Raw genomic sequence first — 24,825 nt, 5'->3', positions numbered from 1 at the left:
ATACCATTTGCTTTGAAGGAAAAATCTATTATAGTTTTGTATTGTCTGGTGGAATTTTTTTCCCATCTCTGAATGCAATAAGCATTCTGTAGATAGACAAGCTGAAGTATCGTTTTTGACCACATTTTTTCTGGTTTTGCAGATCTGCTGTCCAAACCAGTGTGCTGTGTTGTGCCAATCTACTTCCTCATCAGTGTGGCAGACAGCTGCAGTTAGAATACAAGGCTTTTGTGTTCCACCAGTCCCCTCATCACTCAGGTTTTATTCCATTTCTTCAAGTAGTGGACATGTTCCTGCCACTCTCTGCTTTTATTTAATCCGGGCAGAGCCCAGACTGAACAGATGGCTGAAAACAGTGAAGGGAAGACTATAAAATGTACCATGTCCTCAGCCTCATTTGAACCAAGCAATGTTGCATATTTTTGCCCCCTTTGCGACGGCGATCACATGTGTTTTGGAGATGCGTTAGCAGCAGCATCCAGCCAAGCAGCCAGTGACAGAGGGGATGACAAATAGCCTCACCTTTTGAAGGATCCAGCAGGTGTAGAGGAGGTAAGCAAACTGGAATTGGACCTATCTTCCTTTGCTATGTATTTCTGAGGTGTATTTTCAAGAGTAGGTATTTCTTCATATTCTGCTGTTACTAGTGCTCTTTTCTCTGAAGTAAAGCAAGGATTATATTTCCCAATGAATTTTTTAAAGTATTATATTACAGAGCAAAATCTCTTCCACAGAGAATGTTTTTGAACTCTTATACCTAATGACAACTTGATGTTACTTTCAATGGTCATAGAAGTGCTCGTTTCCAAGAAACTCATGAAAACACAGAGTGGTGGTTACACCAAGTTGGCATGACAGGAATTCCACAGCAGAAGCTTTTCACTGTTTAAAAGGATCCATTCATTGGAAGATGTGTTGAACAAATTAACTTAAAATAGTGACTTTTAAAAAACTTTATTTTTTTTAGAGACATTCAGCATCATTGTTTTACCTCAAAGTAATATAATAAAGAGCATGAATTACATAGTGGTTAGTAGTGATATTCACCTGGTGATATCATGCCTTAATTCTTCAGATTGAGTCAATTCATGCAGAAGGTTTGTCGGCACACCCGGTAGATATATTTTCTTACCACTGTATTAACTGATGAAGAAATGCATGCTCTAAAGGGCTTATTAGTCCTACAAGTAGCCTAACATATGTCAGATTATGCTTATAGGCTTTAAAGTTATAACTCAGTCTAAGGATTTAGGTCTGGGTAACTGTGTAGGGAAAACAATAAAGTTAAAGAAGTAAGTAAAACTCTGTTAAATCCATGTCAGCAATAATCAGGTGATACCCAATTAGTTAATCCCTCCCATGGTCAGTGAATACCTCTGAGGTCACATGCTTTATAGCTTTGTTGAATAGTATTCTGAGTACAGCTACTTGATAGAAATACTAGGAATGCACACATTCAGTTGAAGTTAATGAAATTGCATGTTCATCGTATTTTGAAAATCAAGCTTTTGTTTTAGGAGTCAGAGTTTGCATGTGGTGGGCAATTTTCTGTTTTTCGTACCACCCGCTCATACCCCTGATGTCTTTCAAATATGTTACTCTTCAGCTATATAATAGGGTGTAAATGGTAATACTATACTAATGATAGGATGTGAAAAAATTTAGACAGAAGTTGGATTTGAATTTGATTGTCTTTAATTTCTCTGTAGTTCACTCTTATTGATGTACAGAGTCTCTTATCATTCCTGCAGTAGTTAACACATTGATGGAGACATATTTATCTTTTATCATAATCCCTTCTTTAATACTGTAGGCTTCAAAATTGTTCAATTGAAAACTTTAAAAGCTTTTGTTGGAGGAGTTTGTATTAGATGTACATCTAAAAAGAAAATCGAAAAAAGCACTGAAACTGAAATTTCAGAATAAAATCCATGATTTTGGATATTAACATAAATGGGTCCCCTTTCAAGTAGCATTTCTACATGTACGTTTCTTTATATTCATATACATGGGTATAAAGTAACTATCATTCTAAATTAGTCATATCTCAATATACAAACAATTATTTGCTTTTGTGAATTATGTGGAAAATGTGGTTAGTGGGAGGACACACAGAGTCTCAACAAGGAAGTTAGAGATGTCTAGCCATAGATGTTTGTCACTACTGCAAGAGCAGTATCAGATTATGTTGGATAGTCACCCTTATTACCCCTAGCAATAGAACATAGCTCTCTAGTTGGCTATTTGGTTGCTGGCATTTAAACAGTATACACTTTTAGATCTTGTAGAAGGTTTATGAAAATGCGTAAGAAAGTTTGATTAAATGACACTCTTTTTGTGGGAAACATGCTTGTTTTTTTCAGTATTACATTCAGGGAGTGCCACTTCATTAAGAACAGTTTTTAATATGTAAATTCTCAATTGCAGACTGTTTTTGCAACTCCCAAACCACAGGTGTCATGAAAGGTGGGTTGGGTTTTTTTTTGTTTAATTTACCACTAGCATTTATACAGTGACTATCCACTCACTGTCTTGGTATCTGAATTGCTATCAGAGTCATCGTTATCCCAGGCTGACCAGAGAAGTCAGTGGGTATTTGTTCGACAGTGGGTGAGGCAAGCCAAGCATTTCTCTGTGTTTGATTTTCATCCTCTGCAGATTATTCCATCAGCTGCTGCAACTTAAGAATTTGCTTGCCCCCCCCCCCCCCCCCCCCCCGCCGTTCCCTTCACAACCTTTGTAGTACCTCTGGCAAAGACAAAGCATCCTACTCAGCAAAACATTTTGGAACCAACATAGTTTCAGATACCTGAGGTAAATATGTGAAAAATAAAGGGGAAAATTCCTGCGAAACAATGGGGAGACTTCCTACAAAGCACATGGAAAGTTTCCTAGAAAGCACAAGGTAAATTCCTGGAAAGCAGAAGAGAGATTTCCTAGAAAATGGAGGGGATTTCCTGGAAAGCATGAGGGTAGTTCCTGGAGAGCAGTGGGGAGGGTTCCTACAAAGTAGAGGTGGGATTTCTTAGTAAGTTTATGAAGAACTTCCTGGAAAGAAGTGAATGGAAAATTTCCTAGGAAGCAAAAGGAGGTCTACACAGTCAAGAGGGCTTTCCTAGAAAGCACATGGGGAAATCTCTGGAAATCAGTAGGGGAATGCATAGAAATCAGAGCGGGGGAGTTATTAGAAAGCATTTGGGTGGTGAGAATTCATGGAAAGCAGGTGGGAAACTGGGAAGTCGTAGGGGAATTTCTGAGGAAGCACAAGGTAAATTCCTGGAAAGTAGGGACAGATGTCCTAGAAACCACATGGCGGGGGGAAATACCTGCAGAGCAATGGGAAGATTTCCTGAAAAGGAAAGTGGGAATGCCTAAAAAGTGAAGAGGGTACTCCTGGAAAACACAGGTGGAATCCTAGAAAGTGGAAGGTAGAAAAAGGAGGAGAGCAGGGTGGGGTGTGCAGGGAGACCACCTGCAAAGGTAGCAAACACCCAGAGAATTCCTAGAAAGCCAAAGTGGATATTCTAAAAAGCACCCTTGAAATTCCTAGAAAGCTGGGCTGTGAACTCCCAGAAAGCACACAAGCAAGTCTTAAAAAGCAAAAGGGGAATTCCCAGAAATCATATGCAAAGTTATGGGCATGTGGAAAATTTCTTAGAAAGCTGAAGTTAATGCCTAGAAAGCAGAAGGATATTCCTTGAAAGCAGTGGAGTCCATTCCTAGAGAGAATGAGGTAAATTCCTACAAAGCACATTGTGGGGTGGTGATGGGCACTCCTAGAAAGTGGAAGGGGAATTTCCCAGAAAGCATGTGGGAATTTCATGGAAAATAAAGCAAGGAATTCCTAGATAGCAATAATGGAATTCCAGGCAATGACGGGTGGTGGGGTGAGACCATCGAGATGGGTGAGGTGACTGAGACAGGTTGGGTGGTGGAGTCAGGGGTTCTACCTAACCCTGGTAGGGGTCTGGGTGCCAGTGGCAGAGTCATGGAACATTTGCTGCGCACACTGAATTGTGGTCAACACGCTCTGTGTACGGGCATTTGCACAGATAAGCAAATTTCTGAACTTTAATCTTATCACAGGTTAGAATTTATAAGTACTTTGTTTCCGAAGTCATGTTTGTACTCATGTTGCTGTTCTAAGTCAAAACTATGCTAGCAATTTCTTTGTAAACTAACCACATTGTTCTTAATATTTCAAAATTGCACCTTACCTGTTAGTCCTCTGGGACCATGGTTAGTATGGTGATATCTCATGGTACTTTGCAAAGTGAAGTAGAAAATTCATACTTAACTCTACAAGTTGCTGGTCTTAAAACTTATGGTAAGCATGCATGAAGACTGAACCATATTCAGTAGAAAAATCTGTAAATATTTTTGTTGAAAAATCAGATTGCTTCTCTGCTATTAAAAACATCTTTTAAACATTTGATTGCAAAGTTTAGTTTACTTTAGAGTAATGGAAAATAAATATATTATGTTAAAACTTTTTTAAAGCTGCAGTTATTTTTTTATGATTATCTGTTTCTTCATGAAAGCTATCCTTTTGGAAGGAACCAAGGACAAGGCAGCTTTCGGGTGGTAACTGAAGTAAAACACCACTACTGGCAAAAAATGGTCCATCAAAAAGTTAACAGGAAAGCGGTAAATAGCATGTAGGTGGGTGATTTTCTTTAAAATATGCTTAACTTTCTTATGACCTGATGATTCTTTGTTTCCAATCTCTGTTTGAGCACCAAGATGTCATATTAGATCCAGAATTTCTCTTTTCAGCTATGTAGATATTTATTCTCATTTTTCAGGTATTATTCTGTGTCCTAGTCATTGCATCTGTAGCAGAAACTAGAAGTAGCATAAGTTTTTAAAATACTCAGATTTTAATGTCCAGCCATGTAACTTAGGGTTCTTATTCCTTCATGAAAGAATAGTTGAAAAGATGTTTGCACATTAGATTCCAAACTAACCAAATCTGATCAAAGAATATATGCAATTGAAAGGTGGTGCTTTTTTAAACATTTATTTTAATTTTTAAGAAGCAAGTAAGATATAAATTAGGGACACAAAGTGTTACATTCACAAGTCAGTATGAATATAGCAGTACAACTTTATGCCTAAAATTTTGTGGCTGCATGATGATTCCTGAAACTCACAATTTACCAGGTGAAAATTCAGATACATTATTTATTCCTCTTGATATTCTGGACTTTTCAAACTGCTAAATTGGCAATAATAAATTATTTTAAATTTTTGTTTATTTAACAGGTTAGAAAGATACTGCACGTTGGTCATTGTTAGCACATGGCAGCTGTCACAATGCTGGGTATGGTTATGTGTAAATGGGATACCCTCATGTAGGGTAGATTGAATTGATTCATCTCATTGATACCACACCAAAATCCGTCATGTTATTGGTGGGTACTGGGGTGCTTGCTGCTCTGTAAAATAATTTTTTGCTCATTTGGTCTTGTTCATATATTTGTGAGATCATGGGTATTAGCTCCACTGAACTTGCCATCTTTAAATGTGAATGATTACATTTTGTGTAACTCCATTGCCCTGACATCTTTATTTTGTGTTCATTTTAGATGCTTATTAAACATCACCTAGTCTATTTAAGTAAAGTCTTTTTTATTTTTGTTTCATAGGTGCATGGTGTGTTTGGATAGGTCAGATTTCATTAATTGCTGCACTAGAGTCGGTAGACTGAAAAACAAAAGAACAATCTCTATTCCATGGTAACTGATCATATATCTTATTTAACAATTTTGTCATTTGACACAAACCTTACAGCTCTTGACCAAAACATTGTGGAAATATTTATGTTTTATTTTCCTCTAAATTCCTGCTAAGCCACTGTTGCCAGAAATATAAACTAGCTGTTCAACAGAGGACAAAACCAGTTTATGTCAAGGGAAATACCTGACTAAGCCTTCTCTGATAGGCAGAGACAATTACTACAGCCTAAGTTTTAATTTCTTCCTTCTTCCAATTCTCATCTCCCCCCCCCCCTTTTTTTCCCCTTTCCTGTTCTATTCAGAAATAGTACAATAGTTAAATACAGTTACTGTGAAAATTACAGGGTTGTTTCTTCCTGTGCTTGTTTGCTGTAGTGCTCTATAAGGAAAGTGGTCCTCTTGTGTGCCATAGCATTTCTAACAAGGGGAAACATCAGCTTGTAAGCAGTCTTTCCATTTTTTTCTATGTCTGTTGTTTCAGAAATTGTTATAAAGCCAAAGAATGGTGGAAATCTTATTTCTGAGGTTAAATTACTACTACTCTGTCTTTAACTTACTGTATTGCTTGTTGGAAAGATGTTATTGCTGAGCTGAACAGAAAAGATCTCAGGACTTTATAATGACAGCACCATATTATAAATATTGCAGTAACACATGTAAAATAATATTTGCCGTTAGCTGTAAGTGCAGTTTTTTTTCTCAGGCTATTGAATTGGTCAGAAGCCTCATTATAGTTTTCTCTCCTAGTTGCTGAAAAGTTGCATTTTATATTTTTTCAAATGTTGGTGCTTTCTGTGAAAGCCATTGATAACGGATTGAATGGAAGAGGCTTTAAACTAAATCCATACTTAGTCCTTGTTTTGAAATCATACTGGTTTTATACATTTTTTTAAATGTATATGTTTTGAAAGCTTGAGAGTTTGTTGTAGTGAACACTGGCAATATTTGTAGCAGGTCAATTGTCTTTCACCTTCTGTTCATAAAATACTAAATGCGTTGGGGTTCTAGGTCACCACTGCAGCTGGAGCACTGCTATTAATTATATATACTGTTATTACACTGAAAGAAACTAAACTCAGAAATAACAAAATCATTACATTCTCTATTAATAGTAGGAAATGTATCTTGTAATGGAGCTGTGTTAGGATGGAGGACTTAAGAAAATTCCTTGTAGTAAAGGACATTTTAGAGAAATGAGACAAGGCAATTCATTCAGTCTTGCTTCAGCAATAGCGTATCTTCACAAAAACGGTAATTAAGTTCCTTTGTCTCTTCCATACGTTCATTGATTTCAAGTGTTCATAGATTTAACAACAGTTACTGATTGCTATTCTTATCTATTATTTATTTCATAGGATAAAAATAGTCTGGTAAAGAAAAAGTAAAATATATGAATGCTTTTTTAGAACTTTATTTTTCTTACAGGTGTAGTAACTGCTACCATTTTTCTTTTCTTTCTCTTTCTGTACCAGCTACGGTAATAACATGTATTATTATTTCCTAACTTGTAACTGCTTTGCATTGTAACATTAACTTAGTTTAGTTGTTAAGTGTATAGTCTATTACAGGAGGTAAAAAGGCAGAAGTGGATTGTTTCTGATACTTCTTAGCAGCATGTGTTGCATTTAGGATTCGGTGAACATCAGCATTTTCATCTACCACACAGAAGCATTACAATTCTGCACAGTCCACAACAGGGTTAACCTATCGAGCCAAAAATTTAGAATTGGTAGATGGTGTAAGATTGTGAATAAGTTTTTTACACAGAAATGATTAATCTCTCTGTTACAGCATACTACTTTTAGGAATCCTTCATTTGCCTTTTTTTCCATAGAGATATGTGGGGTTATGGAATGGTGCCATGTTCAGACCCTTGTTTCTTCTGTGTACTCATTGGAAGGGCAAAAGCTTCTGCTGGTTTTGGATATGAAAATGAACTGCAGGTATGAAAATATGTGAAAATTTGATAATTATACAGTAAAACCCCTTCTTTTTTGTTAGATGATGCCAGGTGATCTAAAAACACTAAAGACTGAACCAATATGAACTTTTTCCTTTATTACAGGATTGTGGGGAGGAATGAGATTTGAAAATTTGAAATACTTATATGACTCCCTGGATGAAATGGGAAACATGCTTTTGTTTAGGCTTCCGGTAGTACAGAGTAAAATGCACTGGAACTGCTCAAAGAAATTACTCAATCAAAAGAGTTTAAAACATTTCTGTCAGAATATCTTCACTGCAACTGATAACATTTTATTTCCTACTCTCTCTTGGCAGATATTGTTCACAGCGATCTAAAACTGGAAAACATTTTAGTTAAAAGCAGTGACATCGGTGAAGCAAATGAAATGAAATTAAACATAAAGGTAAGACGACAGTTGTAGCAGTTCTGCTTCAAGAATCTGTTTTAATATCCAGGTATTACTGGGAGACCTGACTTTGATACCTATTAACAGCTTTTGAAATGAGCTACTAAATGGTGTTATTAGGGGGGAAAGAATAATTTTGGAAGCTAAGTGCCATTGCTGAAAAAGGCTTGCTTTTTTTTTTTTCTTAAATGATAAGCATATTTCTAGGTCAATTTAAAATAAAAATCCTTAAAGTAACCCTACCTTGCTCATCTAGATCTATATTAGCATTGTCCCAAGCCATTAGTTACAGGAAGCCAGCAGGTGCTGTGAGATATAATTAAATTTTAAATCAGGCATATTGTCAATTTAATGTTAGTAATTTAGGAAAAAAGCCTATTTAGACTGTGCCTTGATTGAAATACAAATATATTATAGGATTCTTTTTATATTAATAAATATTTACTACCTAAACACAATATGCCATAAGTTTACATCTTTTTATTGAAAAAATAGTCTTTGATGCTTAATAAATCTTATACTAGTTATCCATTGCTGATTTGCTGTTTTTAGTAGTTACTGTGAAAATGTAGGCATCTTCTAAAATAACGTAGTAGAACTGAATTATTGGATCATGAATGTACTATCTTGGGCAGAAAATTCCTTGTTGAGAAGCATTTCAGACACTGAAGTGTGGACAACTCAGTAATTTATGGTGGGAGAAATCCAGGGTGCAGAACTCTGTTTGTTATGTTTCTTAGAACCTATGTATTTTGATATATTATTATAGTCATTTTAAGAAGCATAATTTTGGATTTCCCTATATCCTTCAGTTTGGGGCAATTTGTACCTTTCTTCCTGCAAATGTTAGAGCTAGGTAAGACATTGATATAAATCTTCTGGTTTGTCAACAGGTTTTCCATCCTTGGAGTCAGTTCACCACTTCCATCAGTAGAAACCATCATGGCCAGCTATTCTCATTTCATGGCCTTGCTTTATATATCCATTTGGAACAGCAGCTATCACATTATATCATATTACCCAGGTGCAAGCATTTTTCCTGGCCTCCATCCTGTGAATGAGAACAGATCTTTCCCCATTTTCCTTGTTCTCCTCATTTTAGAGGAGAGTAACTCCTGAATAACTTCAATGGAAGAAGCGGAAAACAAGGAAGCAAACCCCAATGGCTAGTAGCAATAAAAGCAGCTACAGGAAAGGGGAGGTCCATCACACAGCGTGAAATAGATAAACAGCTAAACCCAATATTTTTCTGCTTCAGAGTTTTCAGACTTGAGGCAGCTGATGTTAAATGTGAGGCTAAGGTTCGCACCCTCCTGGTTTTGGCTGTGAGAAATAGTCTTCCTGAATCTTTACGATTTTCTGGTTTGGGGCAGGACGTGCAGGGAGAATTATGGGAGAAACCCAGACACAGATTCCTCCTGGTGAAAGAACAGAGATTCTTCCATATGATACACTAGTACATGGCACAGGTGCATACTGGCATGGGGTTTAGATGAAATTTTGTTTATAAGTATAGATAAACCTTCAGTTTCAAGCCACCTGCAGGTATCAGGACATTCCTTCCCAAACTCAGAAATACTGACAACTTCAGATATATGTATTGCCTCTTGAGCTTTGAGATAAAAAGTATAAAAATATACTGAAGAAACTGGCTTCTCCACATAAGTATTACACCTGAATAAGGTTTTACTATCAGGATAAAACCCTATCTGTTAAAAAAAAAAAAAAAAAGAAAAAGAAATGCTTTCCCACATGAAGGATGAAGTCAAAGCCCCAGGGATGGGTCCTAACTGTTTCCAGTTTTTGCAGCAAAAAAGGTAGAGTTTAAGTATTTTTTAGTAAAGAAAGGTGACCCTCAAAAAGCAAACAATCGGGTTTCCAGTTTGCTTTTTGTGGGTACGTGTAGCATTATGCCTGTATGGAAGATACTGTGAGTGATTTATTTATTTTTTTTTTCTCATTTTGAATATCAGACTTCCTTAAGGTTTTGTCACATGAGAAAGGAAAGGGAAGAAGCAAGTGAGTTTATAATGACAGCCTGTTCTAGGACATCCAAAATGCCTGCAAGGGGGTACTAGAGAATAGGAGCCGCTACCTCCCCCCCTCCATTTTTTCCCATATCCTGAAATTGTGAAATACTAAATTTGTGACTAAACCTCACTTATTTCATCATGGTGTACAGCATGACTCTAATATTTTAAGTCAACTTCTCTTACATCCAGGACTTGGATACTGTGCCGCTTATGGTATGACAATTATTTGAAAGACACAGACTTTTAGCTTTGTCTCCTTACAGGTAACTTTTAGAGGGAACCATAATTTGGCCCCATTTAATTTCACTGATATCTCAAACACTCGGTGCTTAAAGAAGAGGCAGAATGCAATGATCTTATTCTTTTGTAATGTGTTAACCAACGTAAACTTGGTGAAGTAGTTTACCTTCATAGATACCAGTAAAACAAAAAGGAGCAGCTAACTTGTTTGGGTTTTTTTGTACACCCCCCCCCCCCCCCCCCGCCCCCCAAACCATAAAATGAAAACAAACCACAAGCCCGCTATAAAGTTTTTTGGGGGTTTTTTTAGGGTTTGGAGAGGGTGGACACAACAACATCTGTTTCAGGGAATTCCAGGATTATAACTGGACAAGAGGAAAGTTTCTAGATGGGGGTATATCCTCTCTCTTCCATAATTTGCTCACTCTACTTCCATATAGAATAAAATTCATTTGGTTCATCTTAAACCAAATCAAAAGTAACACTCTCTGGTTTTAGTTAAGATTTTCTAGCCTTCACCTTTTGGTTGAATGTTGGAGCTGGTGGTGTACTCTGTTGTTTGCTTCAGACCAGCAGAACAACAGATAGAAAACTGCCTCCAGAAAGTGAAATTTTCATTTTGCATCCTCTTTTTCTTAAAGACCAGCTTGAGAGACAGTGGAATCCATATCAGTCTAATGGACAAGCACAAATGCATTTGTGCAATATAACATGGGATGCAAATTTTTGCGGGCTGAAGCTGCTGACCCACTGAGTGGCTGGCCCTGAAACGCTGCCCTGAAGGCGGAGGGGGAAGGTCTGCTGCTCAGCTGGGTTTGAGCCATGCCAAAGATCGCCTCTTTCTGGTGGAGACGATGGAGATGCATTTCCAGCCGTTTGTCTTTCCTGCTGCTACATGTGCCCACAGCTGTGAGGAGGAGTGGACCCACTGAGAGCATGCTGTAACCATCAGCTGAGGAGTTGTCCATGTTCATCTGACAGTCTAGGTTTTCATTTAGGTTCTTAACAAGCAGCACTCTGATTCATCAGCAGCTTGGTTTTGTTTATCTTGACCTTCTAACTTCTGTTTCTGTCGCTCCTTGCCCACAGCAATGTACTGTCTCCACCATCAATTTGCTGTAGTTGGGCTTTCCAACCTGCTTTATTCACAGAGAATGTAAAGTGGTCAGCACGGATTTGCCCTGTGTCCCTGGAGGATACTTAGTTTAGTGTGACTTTCAATGTCAAGGAAAAAAATGTTATATTAAAAAACACTTAAGTGGTGGAACAAATTGCCCAGCAAAGTAATTACAGGACAAACGTTACTGGTGTTTGGCACAAACTTGCTTATCTTTATGGAAGAATAGAGGAGGAAGAAACTGAAGATCATTATATGAAACTCTCATTTTTACTGTTTTTTCTGACTTTATCATTTTGACTCCAAACAGTAAGTTCTGCACTTGATAAAAGCACTAAGAAGTCCATCTTTATTGCTACTTTTAACATTGTATTTTTTTCTACTAGGTGGCTGACTTCACTTTAGCTGTACAAAAACCTGGTGGTAGTGAGAGCATGTTTCAGTCTATCTGTGGGACTCCTATATATATGGGTAAGTTCAGCGCTTTGGTCTTTTCAAGAGCTACAACTCTCTAGATTCCTTCCAGATCACAAAGAGTCGTAGGATCTTTAAGCCCCTTCTTTTTCTTCTTTTCTTTTCTCACAGGAGTTGTTGTACTAGCTTAAACTGCTTTTATTTCTAATCTCATATAATTATCTCAGAGACCCAAAGCATCAACTTCAGAGAAAGGTGCAGCTGTAACTGATAACAACCTTTTAGTGGGGCTCATCAGATCTAATGCAACTGCTGTGGAATAAATTGTCCATCATTATAAGAACCTACATTTCATATACATTTTGTGTTATATAAATGTAAATGTTTAGTATCTGTTTCTGATGCGTGTCGTGGTTTAACCCCAGCCAGCAACTAAGCACCATGCAGCCGCTCACTCACTCCCCCCCTACCCATTGGGATGGGGGAGAAAATTAGGAAAAGAAGTAAAACTCGTGGGTTGAGATAAGAACGGTTTAATAGAACAGAAAAGAAGACACTAATAATGATAATGATAACACTAATAAAATGACAACAGTAGTAATAAAAGGATTGGAATGTACAAATGATGCGCAGTGCAACTGCTCACCACCCGCCGACTGACACCCAGTTAGTGCCCGAGCGGCGATTCCCCGCCCCCACTCCCCCCAGTTTCTATACTGGATGTGATGTCCCATGGTATGGAATACCCCGTTGGCCAGTTTGGGTCAGCTGCCCTGGCTGTGTCCTGTGCCAACTTCTTGTGCCCCTCCAGCCTTCTCGCTGGCTGGGCATGAGAAGCTGAAAAATCCTTGAATTTAGACTAAACACTACTTAGCAACAGCTGCAAACATCAGTGTTATCAACATTCTTCTCATACTGAACTCAAAACATAGCACTGCACCAGCTACTAGGAAGACAGTTAACTCTATCCCAGCTGAAACCAGGACAATGTGTCCATTTTACTAACTTACAGCTTCTACATAGCAGTGAATTCCACAGATTCATACTGTGTTCGCAGTGTGGTGCAGCTGTTGGATCCTTGGCAGACCATTCACACTGTCTGTCTCTCTTTCTCTCTCTCTGTGGTCTGTCAGAGATCAGGTCTTCTCCTGAGGATCTGGAGGGGACAGGTTGCAACAGGTATCGACAGGTATCAGGGCAAGGCAGCTGGCAAAATCCTGGTACTTTCTGGTATTTTAAACATGCTTACTACTTGTTATATATATGAAAAAAATAGTGAATTTGTGCGGCTTCCTCAAACGCTTATCCATATGTACTCTACTCTACATGCCATTCCATTTCTTCTGGCTAGTGGTGTCTAGTAGGAGCAATCCCTTATTGTCTTTTTTCATCTAAGATGTCAACACTTACTGTTAAAAATATGTAGACTGGCTGAAGATCTGCAAGAGTCAGCTCTCTCAACTCTTTCTCTGCTGATGGTAGCCAGGTTCCACAGGGGCCTTGTACCTCCAGCCAGGAAGTGAATGTCTTCTGAGATTTTTCTGAAGGGAATGATAGAACCATCCTTGACCCAATAGCTGCATAATTTTTTCTCCCCTTCCCCCACCTTCTTGAAATGGGTCTGGGCTTGTTTGGCAGAGTCATCTTTCAATGTTGGCTACATGCAGAGCAATATGCAGGTTTCATTTCAAGTTTGTGTATTCTGAATTTCAGTTACAATTCACTTTCCTTTTCTGAGTTCTACACTAAGGAAAGGAAGCTAAGGTACATGCCTTGCAAACTCAGGTTTTGTCCTACAGAAAAATGTCATCTCTTCAGATATTTGTAGCTTTTGTTGAAAGGATATGGAATCACCATTTTAATTTGGATGCTACTTCTATCAAACAACATTAGAGATGACCTAAGATCTCCTGGAAAGAATTTTATTTCATTGTGCTGTTATTCAGTCAGCCTTCAGAGGTCTTTTGAGGCACATATTTCTGGTAGGTAAGTGGAACAGCTGCATAGGTTATTTACATCTCCTTTTCAGGGACAGGTGATGAGTAGTGCTTTTTTGGTAAGGTTTCTTTTGATAGTCATGGTCTTTATTGTCTGCTTCTACTGGTTCAGCGAACTGGAGTGGAGATAAATGGGGCTCTAAAGAAAACAAGCAATGATTTATTTTAAATCAGTTCTGGGGCATGTTTGCCTACACATGTTCTTTCTTTCTCTTGCTATTCTGGAAGTTCAAAACCTCTGAAATTCTTCATGGGTTAAGAACCTGAATAGTATTTAAAGTTGTGCCATCCTTTAAGACAGCCTTGGAAAGTTCATGGATACTTAAAGCCTAGACGAAGTTGACAGGAGACATTCCTGACCAAAGAATCTGAAATCAAGTGCATGTGTTTTTTGCAAATGTGCCGCTGGTGGGCAGAGGTAATCGGAGATTCAAAGAGACGGTTTTAATGCAAGGTAGCCAATTCTTTTCAAACTCCCTTCTGCATAAGAGAGACAGAAGAGCTCCATACTTCTCAACTACTCACAGTAAAAGAGGTACAACAGTTGCACACCAGCTGAGGGCTGCTGCCAATCGCTGCTTGGGTCAGCTGATTGAGGGGATGCTCTCACTCCACTTGCTACCCAGTTCCTAAAGGAGACAAGCAGGTCCCTACAGCGAGGACAAACAGCTATTCCTGCTGATGGTACCTCTTCAGAGTGAAAGCAGTGACAAACTGTGTCATGCAGGGGGTGACTTTATAATCGATGCCTACAGGCTGCATGAAATTAACTTTATGTCTACTACAACAAAAGAAGGTAGGAGTTTGGGAAGATTTTTATCAGATCTTAGATGTTGCTGTAGAGGAGTCTGGGGAGTGATGATATTCCTTGATGATGTTGTACTTGTTCATTGTCAGGCCCTTCTTTTCTGCTGTTTTTTTTCTCTCTGCTCCCCTAGCTCATCAGGTACTCATTACAATCTCTTAGATGATATACAGAACTAATTTCTTCTTATTTTCTTGTAAGCTTTATCATGCCCTCCATGCAGACAACAACTTTGCATTTCCATTCTACATGAAGTTGCCTTCAAACTGCCTCAGTCTATTTTATATTATTGCTAAGTTCAGTGCAACTAACATGTTCCGTTGTTACAAGGTCAGCTCTTTCTCTGTTGCTGGGTGTTTTTGAAGCCAACAGTGCTACCTGAATCACAGTACCTTCCTCTTGTTACATAAATTTGTCTTATTTGTGACTTCTGATGTGCTGCGGAAACTTTTAGGAATATCCAGCTAAACAATGAGGTTAAATTCTAAACCAGTTTTTTCTTAGAAAACTTCCATCCAAGCAATGCATCTATCCATGTGTATGACACTGATAATTATTTGATGTTGAAATGGAAGTTGAAAAAAACCATGAAAACAGGTAATTATGACATAGCCTGTCCAAAGGGCATGCTTTTCTTTGGTTTTTTTCTTTGCCTATTTAGGCAATGAATGCTTTGCGTTCCATAATATAAAGATTTGTACCCCTTCCTGATTTATACTGCATGCTATAATATACTTCACTTCATTATCCAATATAGCATTCATTTTTCAATTCTGTGAAGTTCTTTTCCTCAATGGTATATACCAGCAATGCATTTCACAGCTTGCTTATAACAAACTGAAGCAAAAAAGAAATCCTTTTTGGAGGAAGATAATTAGTCCTTCTGACATTTTGATTGATGAAATACTAGTAATATTAAATACTTCTTTAAGCGAGGGGGTTGCATGGGATGAAATTACTTTCTGATTTACTAATCATGACAGAAGCATAGAGTCTCAACACTGGAAGGGACTTTGAGTCATTTGATTTATTTCTGTGTCTAAAGAAAGAAGCAACTATACTTAAGTAATTTCTGATGAATATTTGTGTAAAGCGTATTTGAAGACTTCCAGTAATGGAGACTCCATAATCTTCCCAGGCACTCTATTCTGGTGCTTCATTATCCTCCTAGAAATTTTTCCTCCTGTCTGCCCTGAACCTTCAGTTTCACAATCAGCTTAAACTTATACCTACAGGCCATGACCTAATCACTTTTTTCGTTATGAATTTTCAGTTAACTCACCTGCAGCCACATAATTGCTAGAGCTGACTTACGGGAGGTGGTGGGAGCCTATGTGTGGGGCTAAGGAAAAGGGTGGAATTGCACTTCATATTTTCAGACTATTATTTCTCACCCGATCCATATGAAGAACAGGTAGCCACCTTCCTATTTTCAGCAGTCTGATATCATGCTTCTCCCTTGGTCTCTTGTTCTTTAGACTAAACAGGATGAATTTTCTCAGTCCTGTCATGCATTTCCTATCTTGGTGATTGACTCGCCATGCTCCATTTATGCAACCTATTATGTCAAAATGGGAGTATCCAAAACTGAGGACAATATCTAGTTGAAGCCTCACCAGTGCTGGGCTGAGGGGAAGGATTGTTTTGTATGTACTGCAGACCTTAGGCTTGCGTATAAAGCACAGGTAACGACTGTCTTTTTGTAATTTATTTAAGGACCCTGAACTCCACATAAAAGAAGAAGAGGTAAGGGCTGGTAATCAGGCCATTGGCCTGTTTTTCACCTGCCATATTTAAATAGGCTCCTAGCCCAGACAAGGGGAGGAGCGTTGGCCTTGGCCTCCTCAGAAAGGGCAGGTGTGCACAAAGAGATTTTGTACCTGACTGGCAGTTTTATGCTAATCCTGTCTCGCAGAGGCATTGTCCAGTAACACTGGAACGGTTAACTCGTGTTCAGCTTGTGGTTCACAACAGTCCAGTTCTTCTCTGTTTGCATCCTGAGCTTGTCTTTCAATATACTTACAGTCACTCCTGGCTTGATGTTGTCTTCAGATTTAATAAGGGTGTTCTCTCTTGGTCATCCATGTCATCAATTATAAAAGTATCATGCCTAGGACAGACACCTACAAAACATTCCTTGACACAGCCTTCCACTTGGACAATGAACAAGTTACAACTACTTTCTGAGAAGCAATTTTTATAAGCATGTGTGCATTGTTGCTGTGATATTTTAATGTAGGCACTATTATGAAAAAAGTTACGTGAAACAGTATCAAAAGCCTTACTAAAATAGCGATAGGTGATATTCAGTGTTCCTCCTCTAACCCTGAAGACTATCAACCTGTGCTTCATGGAGATTTATTCCTGACAGGTGCATAATGGCTGTTACTTACCTCTTTGTTTTCTTCTAGGTGCTTATTATTTCCACTATTTTCCTGGGAATTAAAATTAATGGGTCGCATCTGTAATTCTTTGGTGCCAGCTTTTCCACCCTTTTAAGAATAGATACCATGATTGCCTTTTATCAGTTTTCAAGTATTTTACCTGCCTTCCACTAATAGTTCTTGAACCACTAATAGCTCTGAAAAGTCTTGTCAGTTTTAAAAGTACTCTAGAATGAATTTTATCAGTTACAGCTGATTTTAAAATTTCCACCCTAAGTACTTGCTAACCTTTTGCTTCTCTGTAAAAAACTGAGGTCTTGCCCCTTTGTCATTGATATTGATTGTGCTATCCACTGCTTGCAGTTGACATTTTGGTTAAGATTGATGTAAGAAGACATTAAATACATTTGCCTTCTGAGCATCATCTATCAATTGCATTCTTGGTTGAATATAATAACAGCCTCCTTATTCATTGTCTTCCTACTACTCATATACTTATAGATTATTTCATTTTTAGTTACGTCCCTTTCTGGTTGCTTCTCATTTTTCCTTTCTGATTTTGCCCCTCAATGCTTATGTTTTCCTTTTGTTCTTATTTCCATCTTTTGTATGCTCCCTTCTTGTGTGTGAGACTTGTGGAAATTTACAATTTAACCAGACTGGTTTATTAAAAAAAAAAAGTAACACCAGTTTCCCAATTCAGTTATTTTATTTTGTGTAGGATATGTATATAAAGATATAAACTTATATAAGTTTGTAAGTTTTCCCAGGATGTTAATAGCATGAACTGCTGCTTGTTTAAAATGTTCTCAAAACGATTGATTGAAAATGAGATGACACTGTAGGTTTTGGCCAGTTTGGCAATATTAACAGTAAGAAGTCTTGTTTTACCAGTAAAAAAAATAAAGTTCTTGTCAAGAAGTCTTGTTTTACCAGTTATGGTATTATCAAGCCACTAAGTTAACCATTTTATGTTCCTTGACATAATAATTAGATATCTGAAGCTTGGTACCTACCTAAAACATAAAACAGTGAGATGACAGTTAAACAAGCTTTTTGATTTGGTGGGACAACACCAAATAAAATAGTCTCTGTGAATCTCCTCTTCTATTGTGTGAAGTTTTTTATCTTCTGTTCCTTATTGGGGCTAAGTATGTCACCTCCATTGATTCTGGAAGTGAAAACCATAGATCTTGCTGTGAACTCACAACCACATCTCTCAGTTCGTATGGTGTCTTGCAGTACTTTAAGTCAGTGTGTTATGAATGCTACTTTAATAACTTATTGTGGGGAAAAAGAATACTAAGTTTAATCATACAACTAATGTCACAATGTCACCACCCCCTTAACAGCTAAGTGATAAAAGTGAGGACACATCAGCATGAATTGTTAAGGTCTGTACATTATTCATTTAAACATCTGCTGTTGGTTCCTCTTTACATATGGGAATAAATTATACCACAACAGCACATTCTTCATTCTTTGTGTTTAAGCATTTAAAAGTGTTTTTTTTTTTTTCTATTATTAATATTATTTTTTCTGCTTGGTTGGCAGCCCCTGAAGTTATCAGTGCCTATGACTACAGCCAACAGTGTGACATTTGGAGCATAGGTGTCATTATGTACATGCTGTAAGTAGCTTGTAAAAGTAATATAAAATGTACAGACCCATTTATAATACAAGTACTTACAATTTTGCACTGAAATAAAAAAGCTGTGCTAAGCCTTCACAAAAACTGAACTCTTATAATTGCTTGTATGTAAACATAACAAATTTCTATGCAAAATAAAGTAAAAGATACGGTTTAGTGTTAAAAATTAAGTATTTGATTTATCAACTACTTTGTAATCCTGAAACAACGGACTGTTACAGGAATTTGCAGTGAAACACTGTAAAACTAAACTGAGAATTTAGGCCTCTCTTCTGTATATGTTGGCTTGATCTATAGATGAAAACTATGTTATTGATTTACAGATTATTGTGAAATCCTCAAAGGGTTTGCACAAACAGTGCAGTCAGGGTAAGGGCTTCTCTTCTCCACCCCTGCCTGTGGTCACTCTGTAACTGAGATGTTCCAGAGCTGCCAGGTCTCCCTCTACAGGTTATCTCTGTCCTTTGGAAGTTCATTAGTCTGCTGTTATTAGAGGAAGAAATGAAATTTTACATTTGTAAGAGTACATGCATATTTTTATTGAAGTCTTTCATCGTTTATAACATTTGTCTTAGTTACAAAATAATAATTCCTCTCTGAAAAATCTTATCCTGCCCATACTAGCTAAATAACATAAAAAGGTATGCCAGTAATTAAAAATAAATAGTAGCAAAGCACATAAATTACTGTTCATATGATGCAACTAAAATGTCACATTGTATGCATGGTTTTTGCATGGCTTTTTCCCCCACTTTTCAGTCTTTTTCCTCTCTCGTTTGCCCCCAGATGATGCTTTAATGCCAATGTTTTACAACATTACCACTTGCTGTTTCATTTGTTGTTATTATTTCTGTCCTGTGATTATTTTACCTTTGTTGCATACAGCTGAGTTCTTTTATAACTTAAGACTTTGTACTTGAGCATGCAGACACAGGCACACAGTTTCATAACCTCCTCTTTTCTGGATTTTCTTTGTTTGGTTTTTCTTTCCCCTTTGTTTTGGTTCCTCAGTTTCTTTTCTATACAATTAGCTCACTTTCCTCCTTGTGTCAGCATGACGAAGTGTTCATATCTTTATTACCTTTATTTTTTTATTTTTTTTTATTTCTAAAATCCACACGTACCTTTTATGCTGATACAGAATGAGTTTTATTGTTGTACTTCATGATATTAATGTTTGCATCACACTACTAGGATTTGCACAACATAATACAACAGGATATATTATAAAATGATTGGTAGAAATTGGATGGTTTGACTGGCTAATAAGAATCCAGAGCAGTGCCTGCAATCAGCACAATTCACAGCTCAGAACTTGTAAAATTCAGAGCAGTGAACTGTGTTGATTGCAGCTGGAGCTTAGAACTTCTGACCTTCTTCCTTAATTAGCAATATAAATATTTTTTAAAATTAGCATTTTGTAATCACAACAATGTCAGAACAAAGTAACATTAATTCACCCCTTGTTGTGTTGACTATACAAGAATGAAAATACTGGGCGTGAATTAATAGAATACAATTCACGCTCCTTTTTATTGCTTAATTTGAAAATAGTAATACAAAAGCCATAAGATCATCTTCTGATTTTAATTCTGGTTTTGCAAATTACTTTTCTTCCCACCCTGAATAATAGCTTATGCTCCTGGTGCTCCTCTAATGGGCTTAAAGATACTCTTAAGCCATTATTGCTACCATCACAACTTTGACCCTTCTAGGCTACAGCTAATGCCTCCTTGGTAATTTGCTAGCTGCCAGAGCTCTTTTTGCAGTGCAGATGGCATGCTCCATCTTGGTACCAAGGGTATTATTGCCACGACAGGCGCAGTCTCTACCTATATGGGGAGCATAAGCCCTGAGGTGACTCATGAACTCTGTTTTCATGAATGTTAATGCACAGGGTTGCCTCTGCATAATGGGGCAACGCTGGCGTGATGGATTTTTATATGTAATTTAAACTGAGGTGTACTTTATACTTTCCATTTCATTTCTATTTTAACATATACTAATAGAAGCATGCACAATAGTAACCAACAGAAAGAAAATCCATTAAAATACAGAGGTATGTCAGCACATTGAAAGAGTAGACTAGCGAGAGTCCTGCTGCCTGTCACACTCCGAGAGCACGGCCCGTATGCTGCTCTCTAATAGGAAAGGGTCCGGGGCTTCTTTTTCCTCTGCAATCTACACTACTGGGTTTCCTGCGCATTCTTCCAAGTGTGCTCAGAGACTCTGGCCCTTGCAATAGTTCTCGAAAACCTTTGTGCAACAAAAGAGGTCTAGGATGCCTAATAAATTACTTCCTGCATTGCAGCAATAAGAAACCTATTAAGAAAATGTGGTACTTTTTGCTCCTTTCTAAAGGCACAGAAAATTTCTTCACAGATTTTCAAGGTTCCATGTGATGCGTTTCACCTATTTAACTTGATTTCTTTAGCTGAAGTTATCTGCTGTCTGTCACTGCCTTAGTCTGGAGAGAATTTAGTCCTATCTGTGCATAACAGAATAATGGGCATTGTCACCAGCCAATACTTACAGTATCGTGTCCTGAAATGAATGCATTCTTCCCTTTTTCTGTTCTTTAAGTTGAGTTCCATGTGGACTTCAGTCCTAAGGGAGATTGGCAAGGAGAATTGGAGGATAAAAGAAAACAGCAATTTTTGTTGAAGACATGTTGAGATTAAAAGTTTGGGGAAAAATGCACTAAAATTTTAATTTTATGTTTTACCTTAAAATTAAAAATTAAAGCCATGTGAATGAAACTCCAGAGTATTTTACTTTGATACAAAGTGACAGGCATCCTTCACTAGGATTTGACAATTACATTTTCAGTAGCTACTTCTGTGTTTTGGGAGTAGAACTAAACCCATAATTTGATGCAAATCATTTATTTGATGAAGTTAGCTTCTTTTTTGTTTTAAATGGCCACAAAGAGGTGTATTAATTTTTTGAAAGTATTTGCTATGTAATTTTTGCATGTCAGTAGTGCATGAATAGTATGATGTAAAATCTATTAGAAATTTAATCTGTCCTTATTAGCTTTGATTGAAAACACAGATCACATGGTATGATTTTTCATTCGTTATGTGATTAGTAGAACACAGATCAATATTTACTTTCAAATATATTCCCTAATAAACAATTACAGTTGATGTTTCTGGTTAATACTTCTGTTGGCATACAGTAATAGTCACAGAAACTAAATACAAAGCAAGTTTAAACACTGGGTTTGATATTAACACAATTTTTTTAGGAATGCAGTTGTTTTAGTTTCATATATACTACCTTTTTTAATTGTTACCGCATCATTAAGAATGCAAGTGGCATAAAGGAAGCAGATGATACAGAAAGAGTGAACTGAATTTACAGACATTTAGATACCACATTTACTCAAATATTTTATTCAAAATAACAAGAAATGGATACAGGGCAAGAATGCAGCCAAGGTGTGTTTTTATGACCCTATGTACTCTCAATATGTACGCTTATGGGTATGTCTTAAAAATTTTCTGACATTTCTGATGTCTTTGCTTTTTTATTATCCTATTTCTACTGATACCTTAGTTTAGGTGAGGCCAAATAAGGCAATTTTCACACTCTGTAGCCAAAGGAGATACAGCATGATACCAGAACAAAAAGTGAAAAATTAAAAATGATGTTTTGTTTTGTCACAGTATTTTCTGCTTTATGTTTTTGTTCTGAAAAACACATCTTTTGTAGCAGTAAAAGGATATTATACACTTCTATATTTTTCAGTGAATCACACTTGCTTTAATTTACTGTTATTCAATGAAGAATAGCACCTTAGAGTGACAATTGAACATATTTCATAGATAGTAAGAATTTGGAACTAAGTTTATCACATTTTGAACAGTAGTACACTTGACTTCAGGGACACACGCAACCACTGTGTATGATTAAACTGACTTCTTATATAAAATAAGGCTACAGAGTAAAACATATCTAGTAATTCTTATACTGAGTCAATGACCTGTGTTTGATTCAAAACCTGGTTTTTAGAAAGACGGCTGATTGGGACTTAAATGCCTAAATTGAGAGCGGTCTGTTTTGTCTTGTTGTTGTTGTTTCACTTCTTGTGATTGTTATTAACTCTGTGGAGTTTTAGCTCACTAGTCTAAAAACAGTGGGGTGTGAATTAATGATGGTTTTTATTACTGAAATTTAGTGGTTGCTAAGACAGAATTGTTTAATTGAAAATATTACTTTGCCATGAAATCAAAAGAAATGTGAAGCATAAAGTGTTTGCAGTAACCAAAATTTCTGTGGTGGAAATATTGCACTTGATGGCAACGGGTTAGCTTTCAATAAGTCAAGTGATTTGGATGTGTGTTACAGAATAGCAAAATACTACGTTTTCAGTTTAATTTTTTCTAGCTTCTACTTCAGTTGTTGCATCTTGTTAAACCTTTGGCTGCTACTTTAAAAATCCATATAATATCAATTATCTTTTCCTTATGTGGATACCTAGTGACCAAGATTAAATCATATTTTAACCTCATAACCTTTTTCCTTTTAAATCTCTCTGACACACATTTTTCAGAACTTAAGTCACTTTTGTAGAGTTCTTCTGAAGCTTTCCCACTCCTGCCAACTTTTTGATTTCACAGTGATCCCATAATACATAGTTTTTGCCTCACCAGTGAAAAATAGTAGGTATCCGTTCACTGACCCTAATTTTCTTACACCTTTTAGAGCAAACTTAGAAGAAAAGCTTTTTGAACTAATAAGAAAGGGAGACTGATCCACAGAAATGGAAAATCAAAACATAAGATAACTGAGATGGAATAAACTTACAAGGACAGTGATAAACCCACAAGTAATTACAGATAATATAAACAAAAGGGAAGTTGTGTATTAGAATAATATCATGGAGTGCAACTGTTATTTATTTTATTGAGATATGACAGCAGAATGCATTATTTTGCTGGCAGCAAAAATGTTGAAGTGGTTTCAAGTTCCATATTTTGTGCAGAGTGAGGGTGTATGTGTATTAAGTGCACTTGTGTAATACATATTTTAGCCCTTATCAATCTTGTCAAATGCCTGCTCTACAGAATCACAGAAAGTGATCCTCTCGCAAGCCATCCAACCTGAATGTCATCACTTCAGTTGGGGGAAGAAAAAGCAATGTCGTGCTCTCACCCGGCAGAAGCCTTTCCCTCTAGGCAAGCGTATATTGTATATTGAGCCTGGGTCTCCTGCTTCTTCAGCAAGTAGTCTGACCACGAGGCTGCTGCACAAAAAGGTTGTATCTCTGCCAGTTACTAAAAGAAAGCCATGATTTTTTACTGCATTCTGTCGGGAAACTGTCTGGTTTGGCTGTAACTCAGCTCTGAACTGCCCAGCGCTGCCAAGGAAGGGAGGTCTAGTTGCACAAAAAGATCCAGCTCCAGATAGCTGAGAAAATTTAAGATGGGAAAGTGAGAGGCTGCTTTGTTAAAGCAAGAGCTCTAAGAAGATTTCTTCTCAGAATGATTAGGCATCCTTAGGCTTCTCAGTCCTTCGTTGGATCAAATTTTTCAAGTCCTCACATAACTTTGGAAACACCCTTAAGTAATTTGCAGAACAGGAATGCACATATATGCTTTTTGCTGAACTGGGGTTGTAAGTAAGTCGGGCATGAGAGGATTTGGACTTCTGGCGTTTCGTTTGCTTGTAAAAGTCAATCTACCCCCAAAAGAAACAAATCTCACATGCTGTATGCATAAAAGTTTACATTTAGGTTCTTGCTTTTACTCTTCAAGCATATTCATGTACCTGTAAATTTCACCAAAAATCACAGCAATAACACAGAATTCTAAACCAGAGCTCACCTTCAATGTGCTCAAAAGCTCTTCCAAGAAAACCAAAAATCAGTAGAGGAGAGGAAAGAAGAAAAAAAACCCAAACCCAACAACTCACTACCTGAAAGGAAACACCACCTTCCCTTAAGTCAGACCTAAGAAAAGATGGAATTCTCCTAGTGGGAACTGAAGAAAATGAGGTAGAGTGTTCTTATAGTTAAAATATATCACAATCCATACAATATATAATATGAGGTAGGAAAAAAATGGGAT

At 37.2% G+C, this 24,825-nt stretch overlaps 1 protein-coding gene across 2 annotated transcripts in view; it reads left to right on the top strand.

Moving 5' to 3' along the window:
• The first annotated feature begins 308 nt into the window (after positions 1-308).
• STK33 (serine/threonine kinase 33) overlaps positions 309-24,825 on the top strand; it is a 35,722-nt gene continuing 11,205 nt past the window's right edge. For both annotated transcript variants that reach the window (XR_012653169.1, XM_075048033.1), the window contains exons 1-7: positions 309-552; positions 4,542-4,662; positions 5,649-5,738; positions 7,573-7,681; positions 8,019-8,107; positions 11,887-11,971; positions 18,655-18,730. Coding sequence is in view for 1 of the 2 variants with exons in the window: in XM_075048033.1 (XP_074904134.1) it covers positions 8,090-8,107; positions 11,887-11,971; positions 18,655-18,730 (179 nt within the window). In the remaining variant the exon portion in view is untranslated. The remainder of the gene's footprint in view (positions 553-4,541; positions 4,663-5,648; positions 5,739-7,572; positions 7,682-8,018; positions 8,108-11,886; positions 11,972-18,654; positions 18,731-24,825) is intronic.

The sequence above is a fragment of the Buteo buteo genome, chromosome 16 (assembly GCF_964188355.1).
Source record: "Buteo buteo chromosome 16, bButBut1.hap1.1, whole genome shotgun sequence".
In the NCBI taxonomy this organism is placed as follows: domain Eukaryota; kingdom Metazoa; phylum Chordata; class Aves; order Accipitriformes; family Accipitridae; genus Buteo; species Buteo buteo.
The sequence above is the reverse complement of the archived record's forward strand: the minus strand, read 5'-3'. Positions and strand labels throughout refer to the sequence as shown.